The 12,327-nt window shown below is 42.3% G+C and overlaps 1 protein-coding gene across 8 annotated transcripts in view; it reads left to right on the top strand.

Annotated features, from left to right (window-relative positions):
• The window catches only part of IPCEF1 (interaction protein for cytohesin exchange factors 1), a 184,795-nt gene extending 172,704 nt beyond the window's left edge, over nt 1–12,091 (top strand). For all 8 annotated transcript variants that reach the window (XM_086708183.1, XM_086708181.1, XM_025925304.2 and 5 more), the window contains one exon: nt 7,231–12,091. In XM_086708183.1, coding sequence (XP_086564309.1) covers nt 7,231–7,437 — 207 coding nt within the window. In that variant the 3' untranslated portion in view covers nt 7,438–12,091. The remainder of the gene's footprint in view (nt 1–7,230) is intronic.
• The last annotated feature ends 236 nt before the right edge of the window (nt 12,092–12,327 follow it).

Raw genomic sequence — 12,327 nt, 5'->3', positions numbered from 1 at the left:
GGAACATGTTAAGGAGAGGATGGACAGTTCAAGCCATTTCTAGAAGGAGAAAGACTATGGTCTTAGCAGAATAGCTAAGCACAGAATAGCAACTCAGGACTCTAGATGGTCACAGGACCATGCCCTGACCTGGCCACAGGGAGGCCAGGTTTGTACAAAGAATTCAAAGCTTTTATTGGCCCATAATATGATTCTCTGTGACCTCTTGCTCTCCATGCACTGTGGCCATGGAATTTATGAATTCAGCTTTTTCTTTTCTCCCTGTGTATTAGTTATCTATTGTGAGGTAACAACCCCAAATTTACCAACTACCGACAATGAACATTTGTCTTTTCACAGTTTCTGTGGGTCAGGAATCTTGGCATGGAGCTAGATGTTTCTTTTCCAGGTCTCTCACAGACTGCAATCCCGGCATCAGCCGGGACTTTGTTCATTCCTCCATTGGGGAAGATGTGATCCTAGGCTCTATCTATCATATGGTTGTTGGCAGGATCCAGTTCCTTGCATGTTGTTGGATTGAGGTCCCAGTTGTTCACACATTTCCTTGCTCTGTGAACATACGGTAGCTTCCCAAATGGAAGTTGGCTTTCCCCAGAGTGAGTAAGACAGGAACAGTGAGTGAGCAAGATGGATCAGTCCTGTCTCAGCTGTGACACCATATTACAGCTACAGGGCACTGTGCATTAGGAGCATAAAACTTTGGTATAAAAGTCAGCCCGTGTTCAAGGAGGGGAGAATTACATAAGGGTGGGAATGCCAGGAAGGCAAGGAGCATAGGGGGCCATCTCGGGGGCGTCTACCACACCCATGTGAACATCTGTTGTCTCTGTACATTGCTGGAAAGGATCCCTTTCCACAGGATCCCTTAGGCCTCGCAAAAATGTAATGCTAGGCTGCAGAAACATAATCCATGTTATACGGTCCTCCTGTGAACCTCATCATGAGGGGGAAGTCATGCTGATGCGGAAATTGGCCTTTTGGGGAAAAAAAGCACATCGGCCTATTTACTGGAGAAAGATCGTTCAGTACGTGTATGATTATTCATGTCAAAAGTCTTTAAGACTTACTTTAGCTATTTTTAATCGAATCACATTTCATTAGAATTGTTTTAAAATTCAGAGCAGTTGAGGGGAACAGGAGAGATGCCTGGAAGGGGCCACAGTACAGCTTCTCAGGTCACCTTCTGACCTCAGTGGTGGCTTGGTTACAAGATATGTCCATTTCGTGGTAATTCATCAAGCACAAGCCTTTTTATATGAGTGCTTTTCTGTACATATTACATTGTAATATAAATGTGATTTGAAAAATACTTCAAAGATACGGTGTGGACAAACACACCGTTTCATACAGAAACAAGGAAACTTCTAACAATAATGTTTATGTTAGTGATAGGCACATTCCATAAATAAAGAAAAATCCCTGCACTGGGATTGTATTGGAACAAATTCTCTTCATGGGAATTCTTCCAGGATGTTGAATGAACTATCATGTCATATACTAAATGTAGATCTTTAGGAAGTTGTGATAACTCAACATCCATTGACTTTTGGCTAAACATGTCTTTATTTTAAAATGAACGATTAATGGGTCTGCCTGGAACTTTCTCTCAGGGTTATTCTGGTCTGTGTCCAAAGAGAAACGAACCCTCCTTTCCTCAACTGCTCTGGTAGAAGACATTTCCAGCGCTTAGTTCTTGAATCAGGCACTGACTATTTGGAGTGAAAAAGGAAAGTATAGCATTGTCTCTTTCATGGTATTATCTGGAAGCCCTGCCAGACCCGGCCTGCCTACCAGAAGACCAGGAGGATGTCGTAAAGGTAGTTCAAAGCGTCCGGTGGGCCTCCTGCACCACAGCAGGGAGAAGCAGGGCCAGTGCACCATGCTGCTGACTGAGTGCTGGGCTAGGAAGCAGTTCAGAGGCTTTTTTTGTTTTATTAATTTCCTTCCTTTCTATTCTTCCTTTCTATTCTACAGTAATTTCTTTTTATCCGTAAAAGAACTTAACACAGACTTGAGCCAAACGGTAAGAAACTTGAACTGCTTAGAGCTGAGCACTATATGAGAAGTGTCAGGCCAAAGTTGAAGAGACCCTTTCCTGAAACCTTTGATCACATTTAGAGGGGTGGTTTATTCATTTTGCCTTAAGAGAATCAATTCTTCACATTGTGTTACTCTGCAAAGATCTTCGTTCTTTTGATAAAATATTAGGATCTCTCTCTGAAGTGGATGTCACAATTTTTTTGTGTGTGGAAGAAACTAGAGATTTAAAAATTTCTTATGGAGTTTTAAGTTTTCATTCCCGTATAGTTAACATAAAGGGTTATATCAGTTTCAGGTGTACAATATAGTGTTTCAGCACTTTTGTACCACACCCGCTGCTCATCATGAGAAGTGGACTCTTTAAACTCCATCACCTGGGGCGCCTGGGTGGCGCAGTCGGTTAAGCGTCCGACTTCAGCCAGGTCACGATCTCGCGGTCCGGGAGTTCGAGCCCCGCATCAGGCTCTGGGCTGATGGCTCGGAGCCTGGAGCCTGTTTCCGATTCTGTGTCTCCCTCTCTCTCTGCCCCTCCCCCGTTCATGCTCTGTCTCTCTCTGTCCCAAAAAATAAATAAACGTTGAAAAAAAAAATTAAAAAAAAAAAAAAAAAAACTCCATCACCTGTTTCACCCCAGATGTCAAAATTTAGGGACAAAATAAAACTCCTTAAATAATTTCATATGAATAGCACTATTGTGATACCAAAGGAAGAAAGCTTATTTATTTTTATTTTTATTTTAGAGGGGAAGATTGTTATCTGAATGTAGGTGTTGAGAACTCAGAGGGAAGAGAGAAAACTCCCTTGGCCTTGCTTGACTTTCTACCACCCATCTTTTCTAGTTATCCACTCGTCTACCCTGCCTTCCCTCTGCTTCTGGTTCACGGTCAACCTGCTTGTTATCACTCCTTGGTTACTTTACCACTACACAATTTTTCTTTCCTTTCTGGAATCCATATATATATATATATATATATATATATATATATATATATATATATGTATATGTATATTTTAACCTCCATCTGTCACCACATTATTGCTCTCTTGATTCAGAATTATAAATCTTACCACTCAGACTACTATGTACATAGTACTTTATTGGAGATCCACATTTCAAGAAAACAGGAAAAAAAAAAAGAAGCAAAATGTAGTAAAATGCCCCAAGTAAAACATAAGTTAAAGTGTGAAGAACAAATAATACATTTTTGTGCCAATGTTTGTGATCATCTAAAACCAGATCCCTCATTTGGATCGAATAAATGCTACCAGTTCTAGAATCTCTAAAACGATGTGCAAATGTATAGATATAAGTATCTATATATTTATGTGTAAACAAATAGGACGTATGTAATAAATAATATGTATATAAAATACACACATACATATAAACATTTTTGTTTGTTTATGGAGAGGATTTCCTTAGGCTCTAAATAGAGTTCACGATATAAAAAAGATTTAAAAGCAGAGGTGCCTGGGTAGCTCAGTCACTTAAACATCCAACTCTTGATTTTGGCTCAGATCACGATCTGTGGTTGGTGAGTTTGAGCCCCGTGCTGTGCTCTGTGCTGACGGTGCAAAGCCTGCTTGGAACTCTTTCTCTCTGCCCTTTCTCTGTGCTCTCACTTCTCTCTCTCTCTCTCTCAAAATAATAGACATTAAAAAAAGAGATTTAAAAGCAAATAGGTAATTATTCATTCACATTTTATTTCATATATTCTTTCTTTTTCCAGCAAGCATTTAGTGAATGTCTACCACGTATGAACCGTTCTTTGATGCACTTGGGGTCTCACAGTGGGCATACGAGACAAAAATCCCTTTCCTTAAGAAGCTTATGTTTAGGTAGAGGAGAAAATAAAAATAAGTAAATAAATCAATTTTATAGTACGCTAAATGATGATAGATTTGATAGAGAATAGAAGTGGGGGTGAGGAATGCTGATGGATTTTTAATTAGGAAAGGCATGAAAAGCCTTTTGAAAGATGAAATTTGAGTGAAATCTGAAAAGAAGGGAGTGAGTCTTGAGGCTATCTGAGGCAGAACGTTACAGGCAAAGAACAAAAATGCAAGTGCCTTGGTCCGGGAATGCCTAGTAGGCTTAAGGAAGAGCAAGGAGGTAGTTTGGCTGGAGTGTTTTGGGGGGCTGGAGCACGGGGAGAACAGCTCAGAGGGGCAATGGGGGATTCCATCACATAGTGCCTTAGTGCCACTGCTAATACCTTAACTTCAACTCAGTGAGATAGGAAGCCTTTGGAAGGTTCTGAACACAGGTGTGCTGTAGTTTGACATATTTGGAAAGTAGAGCTCCGGATTTGCTGGTGGACTGGCAGTGAGAGAAGGAGTCAAGGGTGACTCCAGTGTTTGGCCTGAGCCACTGGAAATGTGGAATTGCCATTGGGTGCTTTGCAAAAGGCCATGGCGGGAAGAGGTTTCAATGAGTACTGGAAATTGGGGTGGGTGGGACACTTAGAGAATAATAGGAGCCTCGTTTTGGACGTGTTACATTTGAGATGCCCCGTTCACGTCCAGGTGGAGCTGCAGAAGAGGGGGTGTAGACAAACAAGTCTGAAGTTCAGGGGAGAGATTAGGCTTGCAAAATAAATTTGTGACCCTTAGTGCATAGGGAGAATGGGAGACATGAGATTACCAAGAACGTGGATGTACATATAGAGGCAGCTAAAGGCTGAGATTCTAGAGCTCTCCAATCTTAAGAGATTGGACTAGAATGAGGAATCAGCAATAGAGATTTAGAATAAATGGCCATTTTGGGGATGAGAAAAATGTGTCACAGAAATGACGCGATGAAAGTGTTTAAGAAGGAGGAGCCGATAGTTTTAGATGCTGTTGCTAAGTAAGTTAATGATAGTTACTGGATTTAGCAACATGGAGGTCATTGATGGCCTGAGCAAGAGGAGTTCGGGTTGAACCGTGATGGGCGTGGTTCTATGAGAGAATGGGCAAGGGGACATTGGAGACAAGGTGAGGAGTAGAGCCTTTGCTGGAGCAGGGATGTGGGCTTGAGAAGGCTTTGAAGATGGGAGAGGTAACGGCACATATGATGAGCAAGTAGATAGAGATGGGAAGTTAATGAGTCACAGGGAAGAGGGGAGAATTGCCAGAGTGGGTTTCTTGAGTATGAGGGAGTGGGTGACAGTGCACAAGTGGAAACTGGCCTTTGCTAGGAGCACAGATATTTTATCCAAAAGAACAGGAAGCAAGGCAGGGATGCGCTTGTGTTGATATAGGGAGTGGGCAGTAGGAACTTGGGAGAAGTGTTCTTTTGATTGTTTCCATTTCCTCAAAAAAAAAAAAAAAAATAGAAAACAAGGTCTTCAGCTGCAAAGGAGGGTGGGGGAGGGAAGGAGATTTGGGAAGAGATGGAAGGTTTTGAAATAGTAATTTGGGAAATTGGGAGAAAAAAGGGGTAGGAAAGTGAAAGGCACTTAGTGGCACTGGTCATATAAATTTGAACTACAACCCCTGATTCTGGTTGTGAATTTTTAGCTACACGCATGGTGGCCTGGGAATAGGCAGAAAGATTGGTTTAAAATAAACATGTATTGACTGTCTCCCTGGCACTTGGCATTGTGTTACGTGCAAGACACACGGGAATGAATAAAATGTCAATTTTCTTAAGAAGCTTTAGAATACGGGGTACGTGCGTGGCTCAGTCGGTTAAGCGTCTGACTTCTGCTCAGGTCACGATCTCACAGTTCGTGAATTTGAGCCCCGCATTGGACTCTGTGCTGACAGCTCGGAGCCTGGAGCCTGCTTCGGATTCTGTGTCTCCCCATCTCTCGGCCCCTCCCCCACTCATGCTCCGTCTCTCTCTCTGTCTCTCAAAAATAAAAAAACACTTAAAAAAATTAAAAAAGAAGCTTAAGAGTAGGTGGCATGACAGATCCATGAACATCTAAGTATAACATGTTAAGTTCTAAGCATTGGAAGGCATGAGAGCATAAATAAAGCTTCTCAGTGCATTTAGGGGTTCAGAGAAGATTTTCTGGAGAACAGGATGCCTGAAGTGAGGATAGATTTATGAGTTATAGTAAAATCCGGTTAAGAAAGATTGGAAACTGTTCCATGTGAAGGCAACTCCAGGAAGTAGAGTTCACCAGAAGAAAGATATGGAAGGTCCTGCCTGTGGCACAACATGCGGAGTGTGGACTGGCATCGTGCGGGGCGGGGGGGCGGGAATGCACATCGACACAGAGCAGAAAATGAGAAGGGCGTGGGGATCAACAGATAGAGCTCAAATCCTTAGGACCTTGGACATGAAGGAGGACCATTCAGAGGACTCGGCATTCTGGGTGGATGTCCTGCACGGCCCGTGGAGGGTGGATTTAAAGTGAGGATTAGGGGCAGGGACACATCAGGTGTGATGAATTGGATTAGGATTATGGTCAGATGGATGATGGAAACAAGAACAGATTTGAGATAAAATTTTCAGGACTGAGCGACCGTTATTGAACGTGGAGGCTGTTACACCTCATTTTTCTCTCATTCCTTGGCTACAGAACACTCTCTTCACCTGACCCAGGCATTTCAGACATGTGTGTTACTGGTTACAGAGGAGGCAGGGTAAAACAATACAGATAGATCGTTTGTTCCATTAGTATCATCGAAACACATACTGTTTTGATGGGAAGCTAGTAGTCTTTTCTTTGAACAAAAAGGTAGCCTATATATTTATTCAGTGTGTGTTAACTAAATAAATGCACGTGAGTTATTAAAAATGAAGATAATTTAATAAAGATATATTTTGTGCCATCTTGTGTCTTAGGGAACGTACTACATCCCACTTTTACTTAGTGAAGTTTGGGTGGTCAGTGAAATGATTATACAGTTGTAAGTTGTAGAAGAAATAATGGTCACTCTGAGATAGAAACATTACTGAGGTGTGGAATAAGGGTCGGTGAGGGAAAATCCATGTGGAAGATCCTGGCTAGGTTCTTCTACTGGCCCTTGGGTAGGAGAACTTAACGTTTTCTTGGCAAATGTATGCAAATGAATGTCCTGTCATATCTCTTAGGCTTCCGGATTAGAATATTAATGTGTAAAAAACACTTTGATAATTTTATGGCGAATGTATATGTGTATTTGTAAAAGATTTGAAGAGGGTTTATTGAAATTAAAATACTACATCTCCCCACCCCCCTCCTTTTTTTTTTTTTTTTCTTCCTTCTTGGACAGTGTAAAGAACATGACCTGGCCATGATTAACCAGTTGCTGGACGATCCGAAGTTGACAGCCAGAAAATACAGGGAGTGGAAGTTGATGAACACCCTGCTGATCCAGGATATCTATCAGCAGCAGCGGGCCCCCACGTCTGCCCACGAGGGCACCCCCCAAGGACTTGAGAAACCACCTTCCTCTGCCCATGTTGGAAATTCTATCTGAGAACAAGCCAACATTCTCTCCCCTTTTATTGTACCCCGAGCAGCTCTTCAAGATGTTGCGAGAGCTCTCCTTAAAAGGAAAACTGAAACCAATTCCTCAAGCGGTGGCTACTCCTCTAAAGACGCGACTTAGGTGAGGACCTACTGTGTTGGCAACAGGAGCCCTCCTTCCGGTGGCAGTGCTTACATGGAGACTGGAGAGATTGAGCTCAGTTGAACAAACACCGTGTCCCTCCTAGGAGCTCATGGTTATGCTAGGCTTTAGGTGGGATGTGAGAAATGTGTATTCGTTCCTTGCCCTCAAGAGAACGACAGCGGAACGAAGATTCTAATGGACAAAGATCACATTCTACCAAGGATAATTATTCATAGAAGTGTTGTGTTTTCCAAAAGAAGAATGTAAGGATGTACATATTCCACTGGGTTGGGTAGTTGAATTCTTCGAATCATTTATGTTTTGAGTGGAGGAATGTGTTTTACGGCAGCAACTGGAACGAGACAGTTATGGTGTTGTGGAACCAAAATCTCTTGCCTTTGGTCCAGAATGGTGGTGCCTTTTCCGTGAGCTGAGAAATACTTCAGAGCGAGTGGTGTGTGGGAGAGCCCGAGGAGGAGGTGTGCCCTATCTTCCCACTCTCTCAAAGGACAGCTTGATGTTTCCACACTCTACCCAGGTGGGGGGGATCTGATTAAACTTTCCTTTCCACAGAGCAGCTACAGAAATACGTTTCATTACACTTCGAGACCTCCACTCCCTCCTAGCCTTTCTAAACCACTGTAGGAGATAGAAATAAGTTCAGCAGGGAATGTTTGCTGCGTTCGTCCCTGGGTGTGGTGCCTCTGCACAGTGTCAATTTATGTCCAGTTTCCCCAGGATCAAGATTGACAAGATGATTCTGGTGTCTGAATGGTTTTGATATCCTGACTCCAGAAAACCCAATGAAAACAACAAAAGAGTTAAAATATGATTATTTTATTTTTGTATGTTTATGTCTCACTTCGGGTCCTCTGTGAATAGCTCTCTATAATGTTTGTTATTTAAGTATATTTATAGAAGGTCAAATTACTAGTGTTGTAAAAGATGGTAATTATACATTTTGCTCAATGTATATTCTCTAAGTATATACTTTTTTGCTTGAGAAAGTAGGAATACTGTTGATTCACTGGAGTTATTATGTTGCACTATGCTGTATGAGGAATGCTCAGGATATCTTGTGGGATAAATACGGAGGCATGCGTTAATAATCTTCCATTTTCTGGCTTCTTTCTCTTTCTCTCCCTCTCTTTCTCAACCCAGAGTGCTCAGATTTCTCTATCTGTGGTCAGGCATTCTTTTAACCAGAAAAGGATTTTCATCTTAGGTTATTTCTTGTAGTGAATAAACTTTGTAAGCTTTATGCCATTTATGCCCACAAGCCCTAAACCAAATGAAACACAGCTAATATGGTGTTTTGTCTAAGGTCTAATAGAAATTTTGGGGTCTGTTAAAGAGAACTCGTTTTATTACTAATTACTAATCATGAATATTTCTCATAAGAATAACCACAACCCAGCAAAAACCCAGTTTGGCCTTACCCCTAGCAAATGGTCAGGCTAACACAGTGTGCTTTATAGAGTCAAAGTGTGGCTTGACATTCAAGTGGAAATAACTGTCTTTTTTAATCTGCAAACTAGATGGAAATAGTTGAATATTTCCTCAAGCTTTACTCAGAAGTGTTAATACTTTGTAAACAACAACAATCCTCGTATTAAGAAAGAAAAAAAACAGGAAACAAGTCAGAGTACTAGAAGCTTTTGTAAGATAAAAGATTATGTCAGTCCCTATGGCCCAGTAAACATTTAAGGGGACCTATCCCAAGTGGAGTGTGCTGGGCCAAGGACTCCCCGGAAGAAGGGGCCTGGCCCCGGTGAATGTTCTGTTGGCCCCAGCTCTGGATGCAACCATATAGGTCCTCAGATTAGACCCCGAAGCTCCTGCTTTGAGAGGCCAGTGCTTTACTGTCTTTACTCTGGGAATCATCACTGATTATTTCTACAATTAGCAGCTATTAGAAGGTTAATTGTTTAGGATTCACAGTGTAAACAGATTGTTGAGAGAAGGAGACATAATGGACATAATAATTAATAATTCCACCTTCTTTCCTTTGGCTTGAAATACTAACCTATAAACTTCAAAACAATTTTTCTAAATTGAGGTGCCCCAGAAGCTTTTGGCCCGGGCTTGTGAATACACCTCAGTGCTTTACTTTGGCTTTGGCTTTTCATGAATACACGCTTAGGTGACCGTGTAGGGTAAATTCCTTAGGAGCACTCCAAATTAAAGGCAAAAGAGGTCCATGAGATTGCTGAATTAAACCTTTCAGTTGCTTTTCAAAGTCAGGTTAGTCTAGAAGCTTTGGCTTTGTTAAAGCACATACTGTGCAGAATGTCCCCCAATGAAAGTGAGATCCAACTGCCCCGTCCTGCCCCCTCTCTTCTAGACCAGGCTCACCTTCTGGTTAGTGTTTCACCCTCTGAAAACACTTTCACTCTGCATTGCTTTGTGTTAGGAAGTAAGGGGCTGCCTCTGTGAGGTCCCAGCTTCAGCTGTGGCCACTAAGAGGAAGTGGAGGGTAGTGGGAAGTGACAGGAAGAATGGGTGACACTTTCCCTGACACTCAATTTAGGAATAACTCAGCCTTGTTCTTGTTGTTGTTTCAAAGGATATTAGGAAAACTGGATTACTTCAGTTTATTCCTGAGGGTTAGGTCATCTCTGAAATGGATTTTGGGTAGTTTCATGGGGTTCACAGGGTAACTCTTTTGCCCATTCCTGTAGATGTAGGGTCTGAAGGCTGCGTAATGACCCAGAGCCATGCCAGCTCAGGAAGCAGAGAACCTGAGTGTAATCAGGTCCAAACCTGAGGCACCTGCTGTGGATTAGGATCTGGATGGGACTCCTCTTTGGGGTTGTGTGGAGGACCATTTCTCTCTATTGTTAGCCTGTAGACCCAAACTAGTGCCTGATAGGATACCTCCGTGGCTGGAACATTGCAGCATGCGCTGAATCAAATGGTCCCACACTTGAAGGGCATCTATTACTTTTAATAAGTTTTTGTTCCGGCACAATCTCAGCTTGGCATCAAAGACCTAAGAAGAATCATAAGGTATATATTACTGCCAAGACTCCCAGAAGCCTAAGAAAGATTATGTTTGGAGTCAGATTTCAGTGTGAAACCCAAGCCTTATATTTACGTAGCACTTTGTTGTTTGCACGTATGCGTGTTTCAGGCTTCCGTCCCTTTCCCTCCCCAGTGGTCTTGGTGGGATGGCTGTGGATGATCACTCCTCCTTTTTTGACAGGGAGGAAAGAAACTCCTCCCATTTCTCTCATTCTTCTCTCTCCCTGTTCCTTGCGCAGTCACTGTTGGGCCCCAGCCCTGTGACGTGCAGTGTGCATGCGTGGCCGGGGTGGCTTTTGTGAAGTCATCGGCTGGGAGCCTGTAGGGGAGGCTCTTTTACTTGAGCACGGTCTCTTCCCCAGGGCTGAGGGGCTGCCCTTCCTGCAGCAACCGACTGCTGGGTTGACCATGAGTTGGGGTGTGACCCAATCACTGTGCTTCCTTTTCCTTCCTTCTGTAACTTCCATGCTTGTTGGGTGCTGTGAGATCTGTGGATGAAAGAGGTGGTTGAAGAAATGGAGATAATTTGTTTTCCTCTAAAAGCCAGTCGGAGATGGAGTCTGGTGACTCGGGGTTAAGGCCCTCAGCCTTCCTCTCCCAATTTCTTCTCCTGCAGCATTTTGATACAAAGCCATGCAGAAGATGTGGGTAATTTAGGTCCAGAGGATGCCCATCCAAAACAGGCCAGTGTGTTAAAAATAACCAATAACTTTTGGTTCGTTTTAGGGTATATCTCTTCTTCAGTCTATTAGAATATGATATTTGAGAGTCCAATTTATTTTCCTTCTAATTTTTTGTGTACTTACCTCGCGAGAGAAATCGAGTCCTAGAAATGTCAGGTGGCCGCCCTGCTAGGGTTTTGTAATATGTAATGAAAAAGGAAAGCCCCTGAAACTGATTTTTAACAACCGATATGAAGCGGGTTAGGGAGCAGGAATAATTCCAGCCGTCACAGAAAGCTCTTCTCTCTGAACAGGATTTTGACAGCTCTGTGTTCTTCTAGGTTGTGAGACAGGAAGCAATTTCCCTGCTTCCTCTGCACATTTTTACTCTTCCCCATTCTACCATAGACCACAGAAGACATTGAAAATGATTCTCCGTTAAAAACAAAGTTTGTCCGTATCTCTTCCTGTGAGACTTAACTGCACTATATTGATATTTCTTCATGTTGCGTCCAAAGGGGAAGCATGCCCCGTGGACACATTTAGCATCCCATAATAAAAACCAGAATTTTTAGTCACCGTAGACTTTAATGTCCTTGCATGATGGGGATGTGACTGTTAGCGCTGCATGGTGTTTGGGGTAAGATGATAATGTGGAAATGACACCTTCAATGTCATTGTGCTTTCGTTCTCTGTCACCTATCCTCTTTGAACAGAAAAAAAGAGGCACGGCTCATTTCTTCTGCTTTGTTTTTTGAGAGTGACTTGTAAGATACAAATAAAAATGAGAAAATATATCTAGTAAAATGACATGGAAAAAATATCAAAATCTACTACTGTGTTCATTTTCTGCCCTGCTGTGCTGCTTCCTCCAAGAACAAGCTCCCCTGGAAGGGTTTGAGGACTGGGCTTTTAGTTTCTGTAAAGGTTATAGTGCCCTCTGGTGGCCATCATAAGAATAACTGATTCTAGACCATTCTTATTTTCAAAGCATTTAATTGTGTTGGAAAGTCTGTTTCAGTAATAACAGATGTGGTTATTCTCCAATGGTCCTTACCTTACAGGCTTG

Source organism: Puma concolor, chromosome B2 (genome assembly GCF_028749965.1).
Source record: "Puma concolor isolate L17-30 chromosome B2, mPumCon1.1.hap2, whole genome shotgun sequence".
NCBI classification, from domain to species: Eukaryota; Metazoa; Chordata; class Mammalia; order Carnivora; family Felidae; genus Puma; species Puma concolor.
This window is presented reverse-complemented; position numbering and strand designations above follow the sequence as displayed.